Source organism: Sturnira hondurensis, unplaced genomic scaffold (assembly GCF_014824575.4).
Source record: "Sturnira hondurensis isolate 20B ecotype Veracruz unplaced genomic scaffold, ASM1482457v3 Scaffold0019433, whole genome shotgun sequence".
In the NCBI taxonomy this organism is placed as follows: domain Eukaryota; kingdom Metazoa; phylum Chordata; class Mammalia; order Chiroptera; family Phyllostomidae; genus Sturnira; species Sturnira hondurensis.
This window is the reverse complement of record NW_028092064.1, coordinates 627,707-650,142: the sequence shown is the minus strand read 5'-3', so window position 1 is coordinate 650,142 and position 22,436 is coordinate 627,707. Positions and strand designations below refer to the sequence as shown.

Here is a 22,436-nt window from a genome sequence, read left to right as displayed (position 1 = left end):
TACCATAGGGTTTGGCACAGAGTATAGTCCCGGACCCCTGCCTCAGCGCCCCCACCTCACCCCCGCCACCAAATATGATACATGGAAATAAAATGAGTCAAAGTCAGTAGACATATTTAGAAAATTGCTTCTACCGAAACGCACTTATTAAATTTATTGAATCTCTTCTCTTGCCATGGAATAATATAGAAAAACCTGGTAAAGTAGAAAAACCACTAGTTTTATAGCTTTGAACTCCAACTTTACCACACTACCCATTTGATCATGGACAAGTAAATTCATATTGTTCCAGGTTTGTATGTTAAATTGGAGTGAGGTAGGAGGAGGATTTAGAGATCTTAGCACTTAACAATGGTAGCAGCTGTTATTACAAATGGATGTTTTAAAAAGGATCAATAATACATTTATACATTTTGCTTGAAGGAGGAATATATTTTCACAGAAGTTTGTTTGCTGTAGCTTGAGTATGTCGGAGTATTATCTCCTTTTGCAATTTTGTACTGAAAAGAAATCATTTAGCATTTCTTCCTTGTGAGCCTAACAGGATAGTTTCATGGTGGAGTTATGGGGTGGGGGATGGGATCCTAAAATAGCTACTGAGGGCCTTGTTTTTATTTTTTTGCAGATCTCTTTAGAATGTTACTTCTATATTAAATAGTCTCTCTTTTACTCTGACTGAATGCTGCTGACTCAGCTATTGACATTAGCATCGTAAACATTTGATTTGTCCCAGTCAGAAAATACTCTATGCTTCTCATCTTGCTTGATGCTCAAAGATTTTTTTTTTAGCTGTCTATAACATAGTGATAATAAATGAAGAACGTAGGCTGCAGGGTAATATGTAATATATGTGTTCCCATTTTGATACGGGAAACAAGAACTATTACATGCATGCATGTTTATATGAGCAGTGAATTACATGTTTATCTCAAGAGGGTGAAAATGGGAGGGCTTGGGAGGGAGATAGACCACAGACTGTTGTTTTACTTGTTATAAGGAGCATGTGTTACCTTTTAAAAAAAAATTAAAGTTTTCCTTTGAGATAATTGTAGATTTGCATACCGTTGCTGGGAAGTGTGTGTGAGAGAGAGATCCTGTGTGCCCTTTACCCAGTTTCCCCAACGGTAACATTTCATAAATCTGTAGCACACTATCACAACTGGGGCATCGCCATTGATACAGTCGAGATACAAGTCTAGACACAGAACATCACCGCAGACTACTCTCCTGGTGCCTTTTTGTAACCACTCCCACCCCTAAATCATAAAGACATTACAGTACGGTGGATGAAGTTGCAGTAAAGCTTTGTGCATAGAATCAAGGAAAAATATCCACTGGGAAATGTGGCTCACCTCTCCCTACCCCAGTCCCATCTGTAATCCCTGGCAATCACTGATTGTCTCCCTTTGTTATTTCAAGAATGTTATATAAGTAGAACCATATAATAAGTAACTTTTTGGATTGGTCTTTTTCACTCAGCAAAATTCTCTGGAGACTCACTCAACCAAGTGGCATGTATCGATAGTTCCCTTTTTTTGATTTTTGAGAGTACATTTATTAAAGATGGAGACAGTGAAACAAGGAAGGGGCTATAATAGAAGAAATGACAAGAGCGAGCCTGGGCGGGACTGCTTTGGCTCACTGGAAAGTCAGAGAAAAGGGGGCCCTGGAGATGGGGTCAGTGGGTTAGCCCAGGATGAGCTGCTAGACGAGTGTCCACTGCCTATTGCTATCCTGGTTGCTAGTCTCATGGGGACCCTTAGAGTCTAGGTGGTGTACACCTGACAGGGAAGAAAGGTGTGGGCTTGCTCCCAGGAGGGAGAGAGCCAGTAGTTCATTTGATTTTAATTGCTGAGTAATATTTCAAGGTTTGCATGCACCACAGTTTGTTTACTCATTCGCTCATTGAGGAACACTGAGTTTTTTTTCCAGTTCTTAGCTATTTTGAATAAACCTTCTATGTACATTTGTGTACACATTTTTGTGTGACTGCTTTTTTTTGTCCTGGCAGGCATGTGCTCTGACCAGGAACTAGACCAGTTACCCCCAATATGGTGCCCAGCCAACTGAGCCACACTCGTCAGGGCTCAAACCCTACATTCTTCATTTTTTTTAGGTTTTGTTTATTTATTTTTAGAGAGAGGGGAGGGAGGGAGAAAGAAACATTGATGTGTAAGAGAAACATCAACTGGTTGCCTCCTGCATGCCCCTACCTGGGGGACCTGGCCCACAACTCAGGCCTGTGCTCTAACTGGGAATTGAACCAGTGACCTTTCAGTTTGTAGACCAACACTCACTCCATGGAGCTCCACCAGCCAGGGCTACATTCTTTGTGTACATAACTTATTTACCTTGATTTCTGGCGCTTATTAGCTCTGGCATCAAAGCAGTAATAACACTATGGTTTTGCTTGTCTCTTTCATCTCATGATTTGTGTATACCTTAACACATATTAGTACTCAAAACCCACTAGGAGGCAAATATGGTTAGCTCTCGTGAAGTTAGCTCCCTTAGAGATAGGTAGGTTGAGGCAGGGATAACATGGAATTTGCCTGAGGTTATAGAATGAGTCATTGTGTTCTGACTCTGATTCATTTGGATTTATTCTTTACCTCTCTCTGTCTCCTGAATCAGCTTTTTATAATTATGACCTTCTAGGTGTGGGGACATGAAAAAGTTTGTTTTTTTCTCTATCTGAGGTTTAATGCCTGTTTTATAGAAGCACCATGGTGAGGTGGTTAGAGCATGCATGCACTTTGGCAACTGATTTGATTTTTAAGCTCTTCCATGTGGGCAAATCATTTAACTTACCTAAGCCTCAGTTTTATGATTTGTGAAACAGGGATAATAACAGTACCTATCTTCGCATGTCATTGTGAGAAATAAATGATACATTGTGTGGGAAAGTGCTTAGCACTGCAAGTGAGTAGCAAATGTTCAATGAATGTTACAAGTATTTAAAAATGTGGTATGTTCTGCCACTTAACTTTATCAGTTGGTTGATAATTGGATAAAGTATTGGGATGTTTCTGTCGTGTACTTACAGAGCTTTAAGATTATTGTTATTTTTGAGGTAAGGATACTTTCTTTGAATGCTATTTCAAGTTTAATTTTATTATATGTGATTATTTTAAAACAGGCAGTAATGTTGGATTATATTTATTGTATTAATTTGTATTAAAATATTAACAATTTTCTTCTGGGTTATTTATATTTCCTTAGGGTCATATTCATAAAAAATAGGGAGTAATTCTAAACTATTGGTTTTTCTCTTTAATCTGCTCCATCCAAAACATTGCCTTCCATATTTTCTTCTTAGTATTTATCAATACTTTAAAGTATCACCAGTTTTTAATCACATAAATAATCAGATAATTACATAAATAATCCTGCTTCTTAAGGACAGGAATGGTCTTGTTTACTGTGGTATATCCTCAGTGTCTAGAATAGTGCAGAGTATATAGTAGATGTTCAGTAAACACTTAGCTGTCTGTCATTGCTTTTGCATCCTTTCCCCTGCCCTTAAGTGTTTTTTATCTGGGGAAATGGAATACAGCTTCTAATCAGAGCTTAAAGTGACTTAGATCTTTTTATTTTATTTTATTTTTATTTATTTTATTTTTTTTAAGATTTTATTTATTTATTTATCTTTAGAGGGGAAGGAGAGAGGGAGAGAAACATCAATGTATGGTTGCCTCTCATGAGTCCCCTGCTGGGAACTGGCCTGCAACCCAGGCATGTGCCCTGACTGGGAATCGAACCGCGATCGTGTGGTTCGCAGGCCCACGTTCAATCCACTGAGCCACGCCAGCCAGGGCTGACTTAGATCTTAAATCCAGTCTCTTATTTTGGTTGGCTGAGAAATGTGATTGGCAAGGTGGAGGGGCATCTGGACCTTTTAATATAAAAGCTCTGCGCTTAATCATTTGACTTCTTTTCCTGAAGCCTTCAGGGAACTTTTTCCTTTCCCTTTTCTGGTCAGCCAAGAGCCTGACCTGGGCTGACTCTGACATTGCAGAACACTGAACACAGTATCTGTTGAGCCAACGACTGGGAGTCAAGCTCTGATGGTATCAGAGGAAAAGCCTGAATTCAAATTCTGCTTTGGCGACTGACCCATCTTATGAACCTAGATGAATTTCTTAGCCTTTTCCAGGTTTTATTTTTATGCCTGGTGGGTAATCTCATCTGTCCTGGGGTTTATGAGGGTTCCTAGGTAAATGTTCTCAGAGCTTCTTACAATACCGTTGCTATGTGGGGCTCCCTGGGTTTCCAAGACCGGTTGGGGGCAGTGTGGGTGCTCCGGGGAGGAGAGCTGGGTTCTTTTTCACTTCAAGACTAGAAAACAGAAAGAGGGTATCCTTTGTGATTTAGCTCCACTTCAGCCTGAGTATTATTGGTGGATGAAAGGTACGTTGTTGAAAAAGTCATTAGGCCCGCTTGCCTGAGTCAGCTGGGGTCAGTTCCCATTTCTGGGGCTAAACAACTTATGCCTCTGAAATGTCTTTCATCAAAAGCTACCTCTTTTCAAATAAATTCTTTTCAAAAGCTACTTTTGGGGACCCATCACAAGTTACTTTTTGGGACCCCAAAAGTAGCGTGAGACCCAAAACTTGAGCTCCGTTTTCCTTTGGGTTCAGTGGTTTCCTCTGTGTTTTTCCTTGTTTCAGGGTTTCTTGTGTTCCAGCACACTGTATCCTCCAGAATAGCTTGCAGATAAACATCATTTTTTTCCTTCATTCTTCTGAGGTAAGTAGGAGTAAGGGAGATTGTTGGTCTCAAATTTGGGATGTATGGCTTTCTATTTCTAATTTGGATCATTCTGTTTTTGAGCACAAACTTTCCTGTGTTTTGGATGTTAGATTACATCATTGTAAGTTACTTTAGAAAGCCCTAGTAAGCAAAGTCTGTAGCAGAAAAGTTGGTGCTTTCCCCTCTGCTTTATTATAGTAATAGTAATTAGAATTTATTTAGTTTTGTATCCTCAAAGCATTTTGTAAAGTTGTTAGACTATTCGTGATACACAGTGTAGAGTTCTTCCTTATTCTGAGTTTGTATGTATGTAAAAACGTTGAGGGTGGTAATGGATATGAGAACAAAAAAGAGATTACAATTGCTTGCTTATCTCTTGGTAAATTTGGGCTGACAATGTTTGTATCAAGTACTGGATTCATTATTACCTCTTAGCTTGACTTTCTGGATGGAGAGAACACTTGTATTTTAGAGTGTTTGTAATTCTGAACATAAATGCAGTAGAGGATGCAGGCTCTGTATACAAGTATTTTATTTCTGGGTTTTGACTTTCTGTAAAAGGGACTATGTATAATACTGGTTTGTGTTAGTTTTGATTCTATCAAATTACTTGCTTTCAATTAGTAAGGTGCTCTCTTACTCTGTGTCATAGCGTCTCTGACAGAACTGACTGGAAGTACCACACATCCCATTTGTTGTCACTCTGGCTGTTGGTTTTTACTTTAAAAAGTACAGTAGTAGCCATGGCTGGTGTGGCTCAGTGGACTGAACGATGGCCTGTGAAGGATCGCTGGTTCAGTTGCCAGTTGGGGCACATGCTTGGGTTATGGGCCAGGTCCCAGGTGGGGGCCTGAGGGAGGCAGCTGATCCACGTGTCTCTCACACATTGATGCTTCTCTCTTTCCCTTTCTCCCTCACTTCCCCTCTCTCTAAAAATAAATAAAATCTTAAAAAATAAAAGTACGATAGTGATCCTGCCTTGAATTTTTTGAACTCCCATTTCTTCTGAGACACTCAGAGGACGTTACTCTGTTAGGATAGAAAGAAGGTATTACTACTTTCAGTTCATACGTGGAGGAAAACTTGAAATTCAGCAAGAGGATTTGTCCAAGAGTATATGCAACTCTGGTCAAAAATTATTGGAGCTTCTTACTTCTTAGTCTTATCTTTACCTTTCAATCTGGCATTCTAAAATTTTAGCATAATTTCCCACCCCCATTCCCATCCCTACTCTCAGAATGTATTCACTTCCTCTGTAGTTTGTTGTAAGTATTCTGTGTTTCACATACGAGGGTAAAAAAGTATTGCTGCCATTTCTGAGGGATGTATTTTTTAATCCTTACCCGAGGATTTTTAAAAAAAACTGATTTTAGAGAGAGATGAAGGGGGAGAGAAAGAGAGAAACATCAATGTGGGAGAGATACACTGTTCAGTTGCCTCCTGTACATGCCCTGACCAGGGATTGAACCCTCAACCTAGGTATGTGCCCTGACTGGGAATTGAACCCTCAACCTGTTGTTGTATGGAGGCAACGCTACAACCAACTGAGCCACGTGACCAGGGTCGAGATATGTATTTTTTCTTTTTAGAAATATTTGACTTGTAGAAATTGAATTTATAATTTTGAACCCATTAACACTACCTCATAACTGACTATATTTTTTAATCTAGATGTTTACGAGAGTTTGGGCTTTATTTTGGGTTTTTCTCATAACTGAATATGAATACATATTCATAGTCTTTTCTCTTATTTTCATTGATTTTTTAAAAAGTCTCATGTATTGGGGTGACATTGGTTAATAAAATTATGTAGGTTTCAGGTGTATGATCTTGTTTGGGACTGCTTCCTGGACTTGTATGTCATTTTTTTTTTTTTACCAGGTTAGGGACATTTTTCAGTCATTGTTTCTTCAGATAGGTTCACAATCCCTGTTCTTTCCCTCTTTTGCTCAGAGGAGCATCGTAGGTACTCCTGTGGTGCACGTGTTGTTACGCCTCATGTCTTCCCAAAGTTCTCTTAAACTATCCTCATATTTTAAAAATTCTTTTTTCTTTTTGCTGCTCTGATCGGGTGTTTTCTGCTACTTTATTTTCCAACACACTGATTTGATCCTCTGCTTCATCCAACCTACTGGTTTTTCCTTCTGTTCTGTTCTTCATTTCAGATATTGTATACTGTAATTCTGACTTTTTTTTAATGGTTTCTATGTTCTTTTTTATTTTGTTGTAGTTATGCACCTGGAGATAGTATGAGATCCCACAGGTTTATGGGTTCAGTCCCATAAAACTACAAACACCCCCCTTCCCATGCTGGTTGAAATTTCAAGTTGTCACCTGTGCTTCTGATTGGTGGTAGTTGAGGGTCCCACAACCCTCTGGGTTTGATTAATTTGATAGAGCAGCTCACAGAACTCAAACATTTACTTTGATTTTCCTTAAGTAGTTCTAAAGTTTTCCTTAAGTTTATTATACTGACAATGAACAGCTAGATGAAGAGATACATAGGACAAGATCCAGAAGGGTCCCAAGTGCAGGAGTTTCTGTCCCCATGGAATTGGGGTGCATCACGCTCCTGGTATCAGAATGTGTTCCCCAGTTTGGAAACTCATCAGATTTTGTTGTTCAAGAGTGTTTGCAGAGCTTCATCTGTAGGCCTTCTCCCCTTCCCAGAGGTCAGTGGGTGGAGCTGGAAGTTCAGCCCTCTAATCTGTTACTCCTGGTGACCAGTTCCATCCTGAAGCTATCTAGGGGCACCTCATTAGCACAAACTCAAAGGAGCTCCTTAGGAATGACAAAAGATGCTCCTTTCACTTAGGAAATTCCAAGGGTTTTCAGAGCTTTGCACCTGAAATGGAGAAGAAGACCAAATACATATTTCTTATTACAAACCACAGTGTCATATCAGCTCAGAGTTTGTAGCCTAAAACAGTAATGATTTATTATTTCTCACAATTCTACATTTCAGGGTTAGGAATTTGGGCAGAACTTTCTGCCCAGTGTAGGATCTGGTGGAGTCACTCCTTTGTCTAGTGGCTGGACTGGGTTAAGGGTTCAGTAGGGTTTCAAATTATTGGTCTGGCACCTTGATAGTGTACCACATGGCCTCTGTCTCTCCAGGGGGTATCTTTCTATTTTAAAATATTTTATTTATTTATTTCTAGAGAGAGGGGAAGAGAAAGAGAAAGAGAGGGAGTGAAACATCAGTGTGTGAGAAATACATTGATTGCCTCTTACACCGCCCCCCAAGTGGTGGATCTGGCCTGCAACCTAGGCATGTGCCCCGAATGGGAATTGAACCAGTGATCTTTCAGTTCACAAGCTGGCACTTAATTCACTGAGACATGCCAGCCAGGGCTCCAAGTGATATTTTATCATCCAGGGCCTTCAACTTGGTCCAGCACTCCTGCAGGACATACTGAATTTCTTTACAGGTTGGTGGTTGGTTTCCAAGAATGAAAGTGGAAGCTGCCAGGTCTGGAAGTGGCACATTAATGCTTCTGCCACATTCTGTGGTCAAAAAACAGGTCATAAGGTCAGCCCAGATTCCAGGGAAGAGAACTTTGTTATCATCTCTCAATGGATGGAGCAGCATGGGTGTAGGGTAGGACGGAATTGGTGGCTGCTGTCTTTGGAGAGGATCTATCACAGGCCGTTAAACTAAGTTAGTTATGGAGAATACTGATTTGGAACGAACTCTGGCAGTGCGGGAAAGTCATTAGCACTTGGTCTGCCATGTGGGTGGGAAAGGATCAATCAGCATGAGACTGTACAGGAGGACTCCTGTTTTCCCCTCAGGTATATGGATGAAAAGGGGCCACACACTAAACTTGCCAAGCTCAGGGGAGGCCAGCATCTCAAGCCCTGCAAACACAGACCAAAAGTAACCAGGAATGGTCTGAACATAAAAATTTGTAACTAAAAGTGGATCATGGTGGGGAGTGACATCCTAGGCTTGTTAATTCCTTGACAGGGTCAATCATTTTACCCCAAGTGAGCCTGTCTTTTGTCTTTTTGTATCTAAGATAACATACCTTTGGAATGTCAGAGTAATTCCCTTATTCTGACCCCTTAGGGTGGCACACCTACTAAAGCAGACTGCAGGACTACAGAACCCCTCATGTATCTTGGTCATAAAATACCCCTCTTTGTACTGTAAATGTTAAGTATATCCTGTATCCACCCATGTAAAAGAAGTATGCGTATCTTTGTTTCCCTCCTTTATCCAGTCAGATTTCCCTGTTTTGCTTTTTTCTGTCTTCTTAATCAACCACTGATCAATTTCAGGTAACCACCCACTTATATCTCCTCCTTTTATTCTAATGTGTAAAGTACCACTTGGGGTGCATTTTGTCAGTTCATTGAGATTTTTGCTTCCTGCAATTATTGTCAGTTTGGCTCAAATAAACTCATAAAAATTCTCTACAGGTTTGGACATTTTGTTTTTATGTCTACCAGTATATTTGGGTCATAGTTCATGTTTGACAAAAGTGCATGCACAGATTCAACAGAGTAAAGCACAATCACATTCTCTTATATTTTTTAAGATTTATATTCTATCCTAGTTGCTAGAGAAAAGTAAATTTACTGTGGCGTCTATTCTCTGACAGGTTCCTTTTCTTTCTTTGATGAAGTTTGTAGTTTTATAGGATAAAGACATAGTGGCTGAATTTACGATCTAGTTTCAATTGGTACTTTATCAAATTTAAAGTGATATTTGGTCAAAGGGTTTGAAGTCCCCCTTTCTTTCAAAAACTATGTAAATGAGTTTCTGTAAAGAAGGGAGTGGGATTTTAATTTTTTTAAAAAATATTTTATCTATTTATCGAGGGGAAGGGAAGGAGAGAAGTATCAATGTACGGTTGCCTCTCGTGAGTCCCCTGCTGGGAACTGGCCTGCAACCCAGGCATTGTGCCCTGACTGGGAATCGAACCGCGATCATGTGGTTCGCAGGCCCGCGCTCAATCCACTGAGCTACGCCAGCCAGGCAGATTTTAATTTTTTAAATTAGCATCATTTAACTTTTTTCACTTGAAGAAACAAACATTAAAAATATAAAGCAAGCAGATTTCCAATTGATATTGTAAGGCGGTGAAACATTGACTGATGGCCTAGTTCACGAGAGACTAGTACATGAAATAGGAGAGAAACAGTATGTGGAGGAGGGAACCAGGAGTAGGGAGAGATGCAGTTACTCCAGTAAATGCGTGGATTGCACTCCATTAACTCCCTTCCAGGTCTAATAGTTTTCTGATTCATACCCTGGAATGCTACTGGAAGGGAAGGTTTGGGGTCTGAATTATTAGCCAGGTTGCAGATACAGCTCCAAGTTGTTGGTTTTTTGTTTATTTTATTTTTATTTATTTATTTTAGAGTGAGGAAGGTTTGAAGGGAGGGGGAGAAGAAGGAGGGAGGAGGAGAGAGAGAAACATTGATTTGTTGTTTCACTTACACCGTTGGTTGCTTCTTGTATGTTCCCTGACCAGAGATGAACTGCAGCCTTGGCATATTGGGAAACTTTGTTTCTTCTTCCTTTTTAAAAAGAAGAATGAAAAACACACTTGACTGGCACTTCCTCCTAAGTTACAGTTAGTCTGACTTCAGTTTGATTTAGCTCCTTTTGTTCTTTATAGAGGACTAAGTAAACACTCTTCTCCTGCGGCTCTAAAGAGTGTATGGGGGAGAAGTACCTTATCCTTTTAAAGAAACACAAGCAAATATTTTTCTTCAGACAAAAGGAAAACTGTACAATTGTTTTAGTCCCTTTGACTTGGCATCAGTCAGACCTTATCTTGTTTGAACTTTCAGTGTGTTTAGGTCTCTGGGAATTGATAGACATGCTCTCTGGTAATCCTGAGCTTTAATTTTAGTTTTCTTGATAAACAATGTTTATAGCAGCTCTTTCCTTTCTTCTGATATCTGTAGTAACTCCAGGCTGCATCACAGTTTTCTGAATCATATGGTATTTGTGACCTATATTTTATTCTTCCTCTTGAGTTACATCGGGTCCGAGGTCAGCTTTTTTCTTTTTTAGAGATTAGACTTCTGCTGTTTTTATATGTTAGCAAATTACAAATAGTTTAAATGTTTTTCTTTGAAAGTACTTTTATGCTGTGCTAAAATGCAAGGGACCCTTAAAACTAATTTCTTCTGGTCCTGGCTGGTGTAGCTAGGTGACTTAAACACCTGTCTGCGAACTGAGGGGTCATGGGTTTGGTTCCCTGTCAGGGCACATGCCTGGGTTGTGGGCCAGGTCCCCAGTTGAGGGTATGCGAGAGGCAATCAAATGATTGTTTCTCTCCCTCTATTTCTTCCTCCCTTCCCCTCTCTCTAAAAATAAATAAATTAAATCTTAAAAAAAAAAACCTAATGTCTTCTGAAATTCTCTGTATTAGGTTAAAGAATTATAGGCTCAAAAAGAATTAGACTCAGTAAAGGCTGAATGTGAACTGTATTTCTGCACCTTTCTGGTTAGTAATTCTGCTGCAAGGAAGTTTTACTTTTACACTTTTGGTTTTAAATGAGGTGTCAGGGTCATCAAGGAGACTGTTTCCTTCCTGTTAGTTCATCCTTGGTTTATTACAGCTGTTGACGTTTTCAGTGTGTGCATATTTATATCATATACTTACTAATGAGGGGTGGTAGCTATATCATGAGGATACAGGCTAGAGTTTGTTTCTTTGTCACTTTTCAGAGAACTGTGTGCTGTATGTGACTAGGAACTTGGAGTTGTGTCTTTCCATAGACTCTTTCTGACTTTCTACATTTTGATATTTCAGGGTGACACTTCTTTCAGCACGGCTATAAACATTTTTGCTTCTGTCTGTATTTGGATGCATCTAGTTGTATACTTTTTACATTGCAGCCTTTCATGAAATGTAAAGAGCCAGTTTTCTGTTTGACTGTTTACAACGAGCACTTATTACTTCTTAAATTTAAAAAGTACTTCTTAAATTTAAAAAGTAAAAACACTGTCTTTTCTAATTATTAAATGACCTGAGTTCCCACCAATCCAAAGATAACCACGGTTATTATTTGCTTATATTGCTTTTGTATTATTATTCTCCAAGAGCTTTTATTTTTTTAAAGATTTTATTTATCTTTAGAGAGGGGGAAAGGAGGAAGAGAGAAAGGGAGAGAAACATCAATGTCTGGTTGTCTCTCACATGACCCCAACAAGAGACCTGGCCTGCAACTCAGACATGTGCCCTGACTGGGAGTCGAACTGGTCACCCTTTGGTTTACAGGCTGGCACTCAGTCCACTGGGCCATACCAGCCAGGGCTCCAAGATCTTTTTAAAATTAAAATGGGGATTATATTGTATATGTAATTTTATATTCTGATTTTTTCACATCATTAAATATTTCCAAAAAATTTTAATAGGTAATACATTTCAAAAATAAAAAATGACATAAAATGAACAAGCAAGATGAAAATCTTCCTTCCATCTCTCTTACTCTCCATTCATTTTGTCCCTCAGCCCCTAATAAGTGACTGTTAATTTTTTCTCTTGTTCAGACCAGATTGGGCACGTTCAGGGAGGTATGGCTGTTGACTCTCCTCTTGTTCAAAAGGTAGTGTTACTGTCCTGACTGGTGTGGCTCAATTGGGCGCTGTCCTGCAGAGCTAAAGGTCATGTATTTGATTCCTAGTCAGGACACATGCCTGGGTTGTGGGTTTGGTCCCTAGTCAGGGTGCATAGAAGAGGCAACTGATCAAGGATGTTTCTCTCCTGTCTTTCTCCCTCCGTTCCCCTCTCTCTAAAAAGAAATAAAATTTGAAAAGTAAGTTTACCAAAAAAAGTTTTCAAAAAGGTAGCATTACTACATATATTGTTCTATACCTTGATTTTTCCCTCTCTTAACAATGTATTTTGAGCCCTGGCTGGTGTAGCTCAATGGATTGAGGGCAGGCCTGCAAACCACATGATCACAGTTCAATTCCCAGTCAGGGCACATGCCTGGATTGCAGGCCAGTTCCCAGCATGGGACTCACGAGAGGCAACCATACATTGATATTTCTCTCCTTCCCTTCCTCTCTAAAGATAAATAAATAAAATACTAAAAAAAAAAAGCATTTTGGGGAATCTCTTGCTGACAGTACTGAAAGACCATTCCTTATGTAGATTAGTCATGTAGTCCGTTGTAGATGGATACTCGAGTTGTTCCCAGTTCTTGCTATTAAAAACAATAAGGCTGAAGTAGTAATTAAAGGCAAAAAATTAGGCATTTACAGTTATTAAGGGATAGTCCTTTCTAGAATGCAAGCTAATTATTGTAGAAACAATGATGACATTAGCAAATCTAACATTTTTCTGCCTCCAAATGAAATAGTTCAATAAAGAAGCATCTGTGACTGCTAAACCAGTAAGCAAAAGGTTAAGGAGGAACAGGATATTCATGTGGTCCCAAATGTTAGCCACAGATTACTAATTGTAAAGGGAGAAAAATATACCTTTATAAAGGGAGCTCTCTCTAGCTGCTACAGATTCAACAAGTGATCATGTTTTGCCAAGTGATCACATAAGTTATCAAGTTCAACTAAGTGGGACAGTCTGAAAATGTGTCACCTGATATATTGCATTAGGAGGTAATAGATAGCATCACCCATGAAGCATTCTCTCCAAAAAACACTTAACCTAAATCTAATCAGTGTTTTGGACCTAACCTCCTGTTTACAGGAAGTATAAGGGATAAAAAGACAAGCTAAATGGCACTGTGAAGAAATGATAAAGCAAAACTAGGATGTCAGACATTCTGCAAGTCAGCTATTCCTGTCTTTTCAAAAAGCTTGTGTTGTAAATAAATAAACAAATAAACCAACCAAAACAAAACTTAAGGCCATTCTAGAATAGAAGAGACTAAAGAGGCATGGTATCCAGTTTTTTTGCTTGAGTCTTGATTTAATTCTGAATTTTAAAAAATGCCAACTTATTAGAGACCTATTTTTGGACAGTTGGGGAAATTTGAATGAGGACCAAGTATTACATAATTGGTGTGATAGGAGTATTGGCTTGGCCAAAAAGTCTCTTTAGTTTTTTTCAGTATAATAAAAGACAGGTACATTTTTTCATTTTCACCAATACCTTTATTGATTCAGATAATTTTAGTATGTCGGCTCTCTCCCACTATTGGTTTCTAGTGGGTAGAGGCCAGGGATTTTGCTAAACATTTTCCAATGCATAAGAGCCCCACAGCAAAGAATTATTTGGCCAAAATATCAGTAGTACCAAGAAACTTTACAAACGACTTTTGACACATTTTGATCAGTCACCATGCCTTCTCCATATAGTGCACAAATCTTTTTTTGCATTTCAGTTGTTTTTATCTTGAAATAATAAAGCATAATATGCTAAAAGTGTTGCCTATCTTCTTCCATTTTCAATATTAAAATTGCTACACAAAAATTCACCAGTTTTGGTGTTTTTTTAAGATGTACGCTGATATGCTTACCAACCGTCACAATACAATCTAACAACATTGTTTTGTCCTAGCTGGTGTGGCCTAGTTGATTGAGCACTAGCCTGCAAACCAAAAGATTGTTTGTTCCATTCCCAGTTAGGGAATATGCCTGGGTTGTGGGCCAGGTCCCCAGTTGGGGATATGCAAGAGGCAACCAATTGATATATCACTAGTACATTGACGTTTCTCTTCCTCTTTCTCCTTCTCTTCCCCTATCTCTAAAAATAAATAAATAAATAGGTAAATAAATAGTTTCAAATGAAGTGAAAGACAACTAACCATTGCCAGAGCCATCCATAGGGAAAAAACTAAATGAACTTTTTAGCTAACCCAATATTTGGTTTGCTTATGAAGCTAAATGTCCTTATTCCTAGGAGATATGTAGGGTGTATAGGGTTAGAGTGTGTTGATGCCTACTGAAATGATTCAGAAAAACATGAGAAAAAAACACATGTATAGCCATATCTCTATTCATGGATATGAATAGAGCAAATTTAACAAAATATTAATAATTTTGTAAAACTTAATTTTTTTAGAGAGGTAGAAAGAGGAGAGAAATGTTGATTTGTGAGAGAAACACCCATGGGTTGCCTCTTGCATGCCCCAACTGAGGACCTGGCCCACAACCCCGCATGTGTCCTGACTGGGAATCGAACCCGTGTGTGACCTTTTGATCCACAGGCCAGTGCTCAATTCACTGAGCTACACAAGACAGGGCTAACAGTTCTTGAGTCTGAGTGTTGAATAGTGTATGTTTATTCTATTGTTTTAAAAGTTTTTCTGTATTTTTGAAATTTTTTATAATAGAGTTGAAGAGGCTGCTGCAACAAATAACATATAGATTCTTTTTTAAAAATATTTTATTTATTTATCTTTAGAGGGGAAGGGAAGGAGAGAGGAAGGAAACATCAATGTATGGTTGCTTCTCGTGCATCCCCTGCAGGGAACTGGCCCCTGCCAGAAACTGGCCTGCAACCCAAGCATGTGCCCTGACTGGGAATCGAACCGCGATCGTCTGGTTCGCAGGCCCGCGCTCAATCCACTGAGCTACACCAGCCAGGGCTCATATAGATTTTTTTGAAATGCCATTTTATTGGGCTGCATATTCCATTGCATAGAGGAGCCGCAATGTAATTTTTGCACATATGTATATTCTGCTGCTAGTTGATATTTTAGTTGAATTTTTATTATGACAATATTATGCCCTTAGATGCTGTGTTGGATAAGATAAAGGAACTGAAAACACTTATTATTATTCTCTTCTCCTTTATTCTCTACTCTGACACTTTAGTGGAGAAGAGAAAAAGAAAGTGAGAAAGATACTTCAGAGTAGTCCTTATGCAGTTGCTTTTAGGTAGGAGATAGGGTGGAAGCTGCTACATAAGAACCATACCTCAAGTAATAGCCTTTTAAAATCTGTTTCTTGTCCTTTAGTTTGCAGGCTACCCAAATGATAAGGAGGGGTGCCAGCGACTAGGGAAGCAGTGTGGCACAGAATGGCGGGGCTTGTGTTATGTTTTATTTTTGACAGGTTATTAGATCTTTATTTTAGTAGCAAAAATTCTTTCTACCTGATAAAATAATAATACAATAGCTGCTTTAGAGAATGGCCTGTTCTTTGCATAAAAGGCTAAGCTATGGAGGATATGGGAGGAATTTAAGGTAGAATATTTTTGGAAGAAAAGTTCTGGGGAAAGGATCTTTTCTCAGAAAGCATCATTAAATATGAAAAGCTTACTTCTTTGAGCTAGAATCATATTTGCAATGGGAAGCTTCTCCAATTGCAGGATACCTATTCTTTGACATTGACATTCATGCCTTAGATTTCCATGAAGACAACCTACAAGGACCTGAATGGCCTCATTTTAGCTGCTTCAGCGCGTGGAGCTGTTGCTTGCTCCTTTTCTTCCTGTGCCTGGTGTGACAGTGGCTACTGAGCACTATGAAGGTTGTTCCAGAGAAGAATGCTGTCCGCATACTCTGGGGGCGAGAAAGGGGCACTCGGGCCTTCGGAGCTCAGCGGCTTCTGCAGGAGCTGGTGGAAGATAAGACTCGGTGGATGAAATGGGAGGGCAAGGTAAGAAAAATGGTTATTTTTGACATAAGGTTTGTGGAAGTGACAGGAAATTGGGGCCTTGGGTTGATAACATAGAGCTGGAGTGTAATTTATTTTGTGTAGGAGAATAGATATGCTATCTAACTTAGGTTTTTTAAAAAGCACATTTAGAAGAATTTACAGGCTAGAGATATCTTTTTTAGAGTTAGACATTTTTTCCTAAAGGTAATTTAGGTTTATCTTTCTCAATTTTTTAGTTTGATCATTATGTCCAGTTTTTAAACTTAAACTGAGAATACTAATCTAGACATGTTCATGTATTTTTGACATAGAGCAGGCCATAGGATTATAAATAATATGTTTTAACTTTTTTTTTGTTTGTTTCCCAGAGAGTAGAACTGCCAGATAGTCCACGCTCTACCTTCTTACTGGCTTTCAGTCCAGACAGGTAACTAATATTTATCTATAACCTAAGACTTGTGACACCATGGATTTCTGTATATTTGACCTAACTTGATCTTGCAAGTCAAATCCCCAAAGGCTCTTGGAAGCACTGTATGAATAGAACTTTGAAAATGTATCAGAAATGGAAAGAACATAGAGGAACAGTTCTAATTAAAAATAATGGGAATAACCGAAGAAAACTATGAACATTGAGGGTGAAAACTTGGAAGGTTTTTCAATAATCATCCTTTGCTTGTGTGATATAGGCCACTGATGTAATAGTTTCCCATCAAGAAAAAATAGTCACTGAAGAGGGTGTATGTCATTTGGGGACAGCGTAGAGAATTCAGAAGCTTGTAAACACTAGACTATTTCTGTCGTTTGTAATGCCTGAGGTGTAGTTTTTTTTTTCATGCTGGGATGGGGAATAGTACCAGTTTTCTGTGTTTTCCAAAGCTGATAGTTTGTTATCCTCCCACGTGTACACTGACTTGTGCTCTTGCATTCCCTAGGACTCTCTTGGCCTCCACCCATGTGAACCATAACATCTATATTACGGAGGTGAAGACTGGCAAGTGTGTTCATTCTCTGATTGGACACCGCCGCACTCCGTGGTGTGTCACTTTCCATCCTACCATCTCAGGCCTCATTGCTTCTGGCTGCCTGGATGGGGAGGTTAGGATTTGGGATTTGCATGTAAGTATTTCCTTTTCTTTGGTGTTCTAAATGAAGAGACTTGTTTATCATTGGGTTCTTAACTCTGGAGGAGAGATTAGCTGGGTTTTTAGTACTACATCCAAGTAAGTGGTAGTCATTGCCCACTTAATTGACAGCAAGCTTTGCCCATTGGCCTCCATTCTACATTGAGCAGCCTATTAAGTGTTCTTCCATCTGCCCGTGCTCTATAAGATATGTTCAAGATGGATTTTTGTCATATTATGTAGCAAGGATTATACTGTGCTCTGATCATGATCGTTAGAGCAATGTGCCCCTTGTCCTAGAGAATGGCTAGTGGGTTGTTATGCACCATGTCATGCCCGCAAGCTTGAGTTTTCCCAGGTTTCAGAAATAAGAACTGTGCTGATGTTCATTGCCTGTGGCTCGTAGAAGACTTAGAGAAGTGAGCAGACAGTAGTATTTTTCTGATAAATTGGTAACACTGCTCGGTCACTGATTTCCTACATTGTTTTATAGAGGACCTTTAAAGTAGGCCTTGATGTAGTCATTTTACCTTAAATAAGGATCTTTCTTGAGATTGACGTCCCATTTTGCTGGCAGCTTGTAACCTGAGAATATTTGGGATTGGTTCATTCATAGGGTGGCAGTGAAAGCTGGTTCACAGATAGCAACAATGCCATTGCCTCTCTGGCTTTCCACCCTACGGCTCAGCTTCTTTTGATTGCCACTGCCAATGAGATCCACTTTTGGGATTGGAGTCGACGGGAGCCCTTTGCTGTGGTGAAGACAGCCAGCGAGATGGAACGGGTCCGGTGAGTCCTCTGCCCACCAGTGATACGGGCATAGTATTAGCATGGCAGAGAACATTTACACTCATGAGACAGATTCATGTCTCATGGGCAGGTTCTTATCCCTGTAGCTCCTCCTACTTTAAAAAAATAATTCATTTAAAAATATTTTATTTATTTATATTTAGAGGGGAAGGGAAGGAGAGAGGGAGAGAAACATCAGCGTATGGCTGCCTCCCGTGCGTCCCTGCTGCGAACTGGCCCACAACCCAGGCATGTGCCCTGAGTGGGAATCGAAGCATGGTTGTTTGGTTTGCAGGCCCGCGCTCAATCCACTGAGCTACACCAGCCAGGGCTCCTCCTACTTTTTAAGCAGCTGGCCAGTTAGCTGGGAAGCAGTTCATTTTGTTCATTTTGGCTGTTCATTATTGGCCTCTTCTTCTGTTCTTTGAAGATTGGGGTCCTTAAAATCTTCTTTAGGTTCAAAGCTATCTGGGTTTGGAAGAGAGCCCTTTTTTTTTTTTTTGAGAAACCTGAAAGGTGTTCAGGTGGTGGGTAGCATAATTGCTCATCCCTGGTTATCCGTGTTTATCAAACTGGAAGAGGAAGATGTAAGATGCATCAGCTGTGCCAGTTGATATTTATTTAACCTTCAAGATCAAAACACACATTGCCTGAATTAAAGTTGATGCATTGTTTTCCTTTGGCCCTCTTGGTAATAGAGTTGGATATAAGCTGCTCTAGGCTAGCTTGTAGATTCAGCTATGTACTTGATGCTGAGACTGTTCCTTGTTACCAGAACTCATGCCTCTTTGCCAGTATAGCTGCCATATGAGGGAAGAACTGAACTTGTGGCACACAAGTTCTATGCTTTGTTACTATGATGAACCCTTAGAGATGAGCAAGTATGTGCTTAATGGGGTGGAAACCTAGATGTTTTTTGAAATTATTTTCGTGATACAAATGCCCTTATTCTGGTAAGTGTGAGGATGTAACAAGAAGTATTTAGCCTTATTATTTTAATCTCTTCGAAAGTTTTGAAAATCTCTAGAGTGAAGTGAATACCTGAGTAAATCGACATCAGTGGTTAATAATCACTGTAAATTTGAACACTGGCCTCTTCTCAGTTAACATAGTCTCTATGCATGTCTCTGTCTCTCTTCTGTTTTCAGTCTGGTGAGATTTGATCCTCTTGGACACTACTTACTCACAGCAATTGTTAACCCCTCTAATCAGCAGGTAAGTCAGTAAGCAGTTCCAGCTCGATGTAAATGTGGGTTATTTTTTAAACTAGTACTCTAATTCTGATTATATTGGACTTTAATTTTCAATGCCAAACTGTTTCTCTCCAGCCAAGATTCAAAATGAGCTTCAGACTCTGCAAAGCTACAGCCATAATCACGACAGGGGAGTCAGTTCTGAAACCCCTGAGTGATCGCTTTACTGAAAGTAACCAGGCAGTGTTGATTGTCTTTCATGCGCCTCTGGTTGGTTAATGTGTTGCCTGTCCTCACTGCCTCTGTGTTATGGATATGCCTTTTGTGAGAGAATTGGTTTGTCAGCTGTACTCATTCAGAAACGTTGCTAACTGGAAGTGAATAACTTAATAACCATATGATGATTCCGAATTTGAATGAAGCCAGTTCTCCATGCTTCAGAGGTAGAGTTGTTGCTCTATGAAAGTTTTCCTTGGATGATTATCAGTAGTGTTTCTTGATTTACCTGGAGGTTCTACCTAACTGCTTTGCTCTGCTTCCACCCCACCTTGGTCCACTTTTCAGGGTGATGATGAACCAGAGATCCCCATAGATGGAACAGAATTATCCCACTACCGTCAGCGTGCCCTTCTGCAGTCACAGCCAGTTCGCCGGACGCCTCTCCTCCACAATTTCCTGCACATGCTGTCCTCTCGCTCCTCTGGCATCCAGGTGGGAGAGCAAAGCACAGTGCAAGATTCTGCTACCCCCTCACCCCCACCGCCTCCCCCTCAGCCCTCCATGGAGCGCCCCAGGACTTCCGCTTACATCAGGCTCCGACAGCGGGTCAGTTACCCCACAGCTGAGTGCTGCCAGCACCTTGGGATCCTGTGCCTTTGCAGCCGCTGCTCTGGCACTCGAGTTCCTTCCCTCTTGCCACACCAGGACAGTGTCCCCCCTGCTTCTGCCAGGGCTACTATCCCTTCCTTTTCTTTTGTACAGACCGAGCCCTTCCATCCCCCGGAGCAGGCCTCATCAACGCAGCAGGACCAGGGCCTCCTGAACCGGCCGTCTGCCTTCAGTACAGTCCAGAGCAGCACTGCCGGCAACACGCTCCGAAACCTCAGTCTGGGTCCCACCCGTCGCTCTTTGGGAGGCCCTTTGTCCAGCCACCCTTCTAGGTATCACCGAGAAATAGCTCCTGGGCTGACAGGATCTGAGTGGACCCGGACAGTGCTCAGTCTGAACTCCCGCCCTGAGGCGGAATCCATGCCCCCGCCCAGGACCAGTGCCTCTTCGGTGAGTTTGCTGTCTGTGCTAAGGCAGCAGGAAGGTGGCTCTCAAGCATCTGTGTACACTTCAGCCACCGAGGGGAGGGGCTTTCCAGCTTCTGGGTTGGCAGCTGAGTCGGATGGAGGGAGTGGCTCCAGCCAAAACAACTCGGGCAGCATTCGCCATGAGCTTCCGTGTGACCTGAGACGCTTCTTTTTGGAGTATGACAGGCTTCAGGAGCTGGACCAAAGCCTGAATGGGGAAGCCCCCCAGACTCAACAGGCCCAGGAAATGCTCAACAATAACATTGAATCTGAGAGGCCAGGCCCTTCCCACCAGTCCACCCCACACAGCAGTGAGAACAACTCTAACCTATCCCGTGGCCACCTGAATCACTGTCGTGCTTGCCACAATCTCCTGACCTTCAACAACGATACCTTGCGCTGGGAAAGAACCACACCTAACTACTCTGGCGAGGCCAGCTCATCCTGGCAGGTCTCCAGTACCTTCGAGGGCATGCCATCGAGTGGCAGCCAGTTGCCACCTCTCGAGCGGACTGAGGGCCAAACGCCCAGCTCCAGCAGGCTGGAGTTGAGCAGCTCTGCTAGTCCGCAGGAGGAGAGGACTGTGGGGGTGGCCTTCAACCAGGAGACAGGCCACTGGGAAAGAATTTACACCCAGTCCAGCAGAACTGGAACTGTATCACAGGAGGCCTTACATCAGGATATGCCTGAGGAAAGCTCTGAGGAAGATTCACTCAGGAGGTAAGCAGGTGCTTTCTGTCTTTTACATCTCTTATTCTCTTTACATCTTTTCTTTCAGTCCTACAGATGTTGTGGCTGGTTCTTGAGAGTCTGAGACCCATGCATTCATTCAGCTCTCCCTAGCTTCCATTGCATCTTCTTGGAAAATCTTGCTCCGGTGGCAGAGAGTAGATACGGTCTAGCAGTATGAGTCAGTTGGCTCTGTTAGCTCCTTTTTTGGTTCAGCTCATGTGCCCTTTAGTCTTACAAGAGAGTATAGATTAGGTTAGGCATGAGGAGATGAGGCGAGAGAACCATTGACATCCTCTGCCTAGCCTTTGGACCTTGAAGGATTTTATGTTCAGGACTAGTTCCTGTGAAATAAGAAAATTTCCCCACATGCCTAGAAATTAGTGTATTGGCTCTTCTTGTGTTGCTTTGTGTTCACCATAAATCTGACCTTTTGGAACAGTGCATCTTGACAGAGAAAAGAAAGTAATACATAATGTGTCAAGGATTGTTCATATTTTTTTAGACATACACTTTTTCAACAGCAAGTTAAGTTGCTTAGTTAAGATTTTTTGAGTAGATCTTCCAGATGGACATTCACCTTGGGGTGTGAATGAAGAATAATTCATAGAATGAAGGCCCCCTCCAAACTCGGATCAGCATCCCAGGCAACTCTGTCATGGAAGAAACGGAGTGGGTGTCGTCCGTCGCCCACCACATGTTCTATGTATGGCTGCGTGCGCAACTACCTTGATTTATTAGAGACTTCTTTCTGTAATTCTGTAAAGGTCAAATCTAGCGTAATCACAAACTCCCAAAATATGCCTGTTGGATCCAAACAGCATATTGCTCTGCATTATATCCTCTGTTGGAGCAACTGAAATTTCTCTGACATAAGCTTTAGGCAAAGGAGAGAATATGGGTTGTGTACACAATGTTCTTGTTATTTTGGGAGGGTGCTTTAGAGAGGACCCAGTTAATAAGTATTGTTGAGTGGTTACAATTGTTCCAGAACTTTGTTAGGCATGGTGGGGAGCAC

General features: G+C 40.8%; 1 protein-coding gene across 12 annotated transcripts in view; it reads left to right on the top strand.

Annotated features, from left to right (window-relative positions):
* The window catches only part of AMBRA1 (autophagy and beclin 1 regulator 1), a 182,921-nt gene that overhangs the window by 16,015 nt on the left and 144,470 nt on the right, over positions 1-22,436 (top strand). For 5 of the 12 annotated variants that reach the window (XM_037027950.1, XM_037027952.1, XM_037027947.1 and 2 more), the window contains exons 2-7: positions 16,035-16,288; positions 16,657-16,715; positions 17,224-17,407; positions 18,029-18,201; positions 19,350-19,416; positions 19,959-21,409. In XM_037027950.1, coding sequence (XP_036883845.1) covers positions 16,154-16,288; positions 16,657-16,715; positions 17,224-17,407; positions 18,029-18,201; positions 19,350-19,416; positions 19,959-21,409 — 2,069 coding nt within the window. In that variant the 5' untranslated portion in view covers positions 16,035-16,153. The remainder of the gene's footprint in view (positions 1-16,034; positions 16,289-16,656; positions 16,716-17,223; positions 17,408-18,028; positions 18,202-19,349; positions 19,417-19,958; positions 21,410-22,436) is intronic. The other 7 variants (XM_037027955.1, XM_037027951.1, XM_037027956.1 and 4 more) reach the window with 2 other exon arrangements.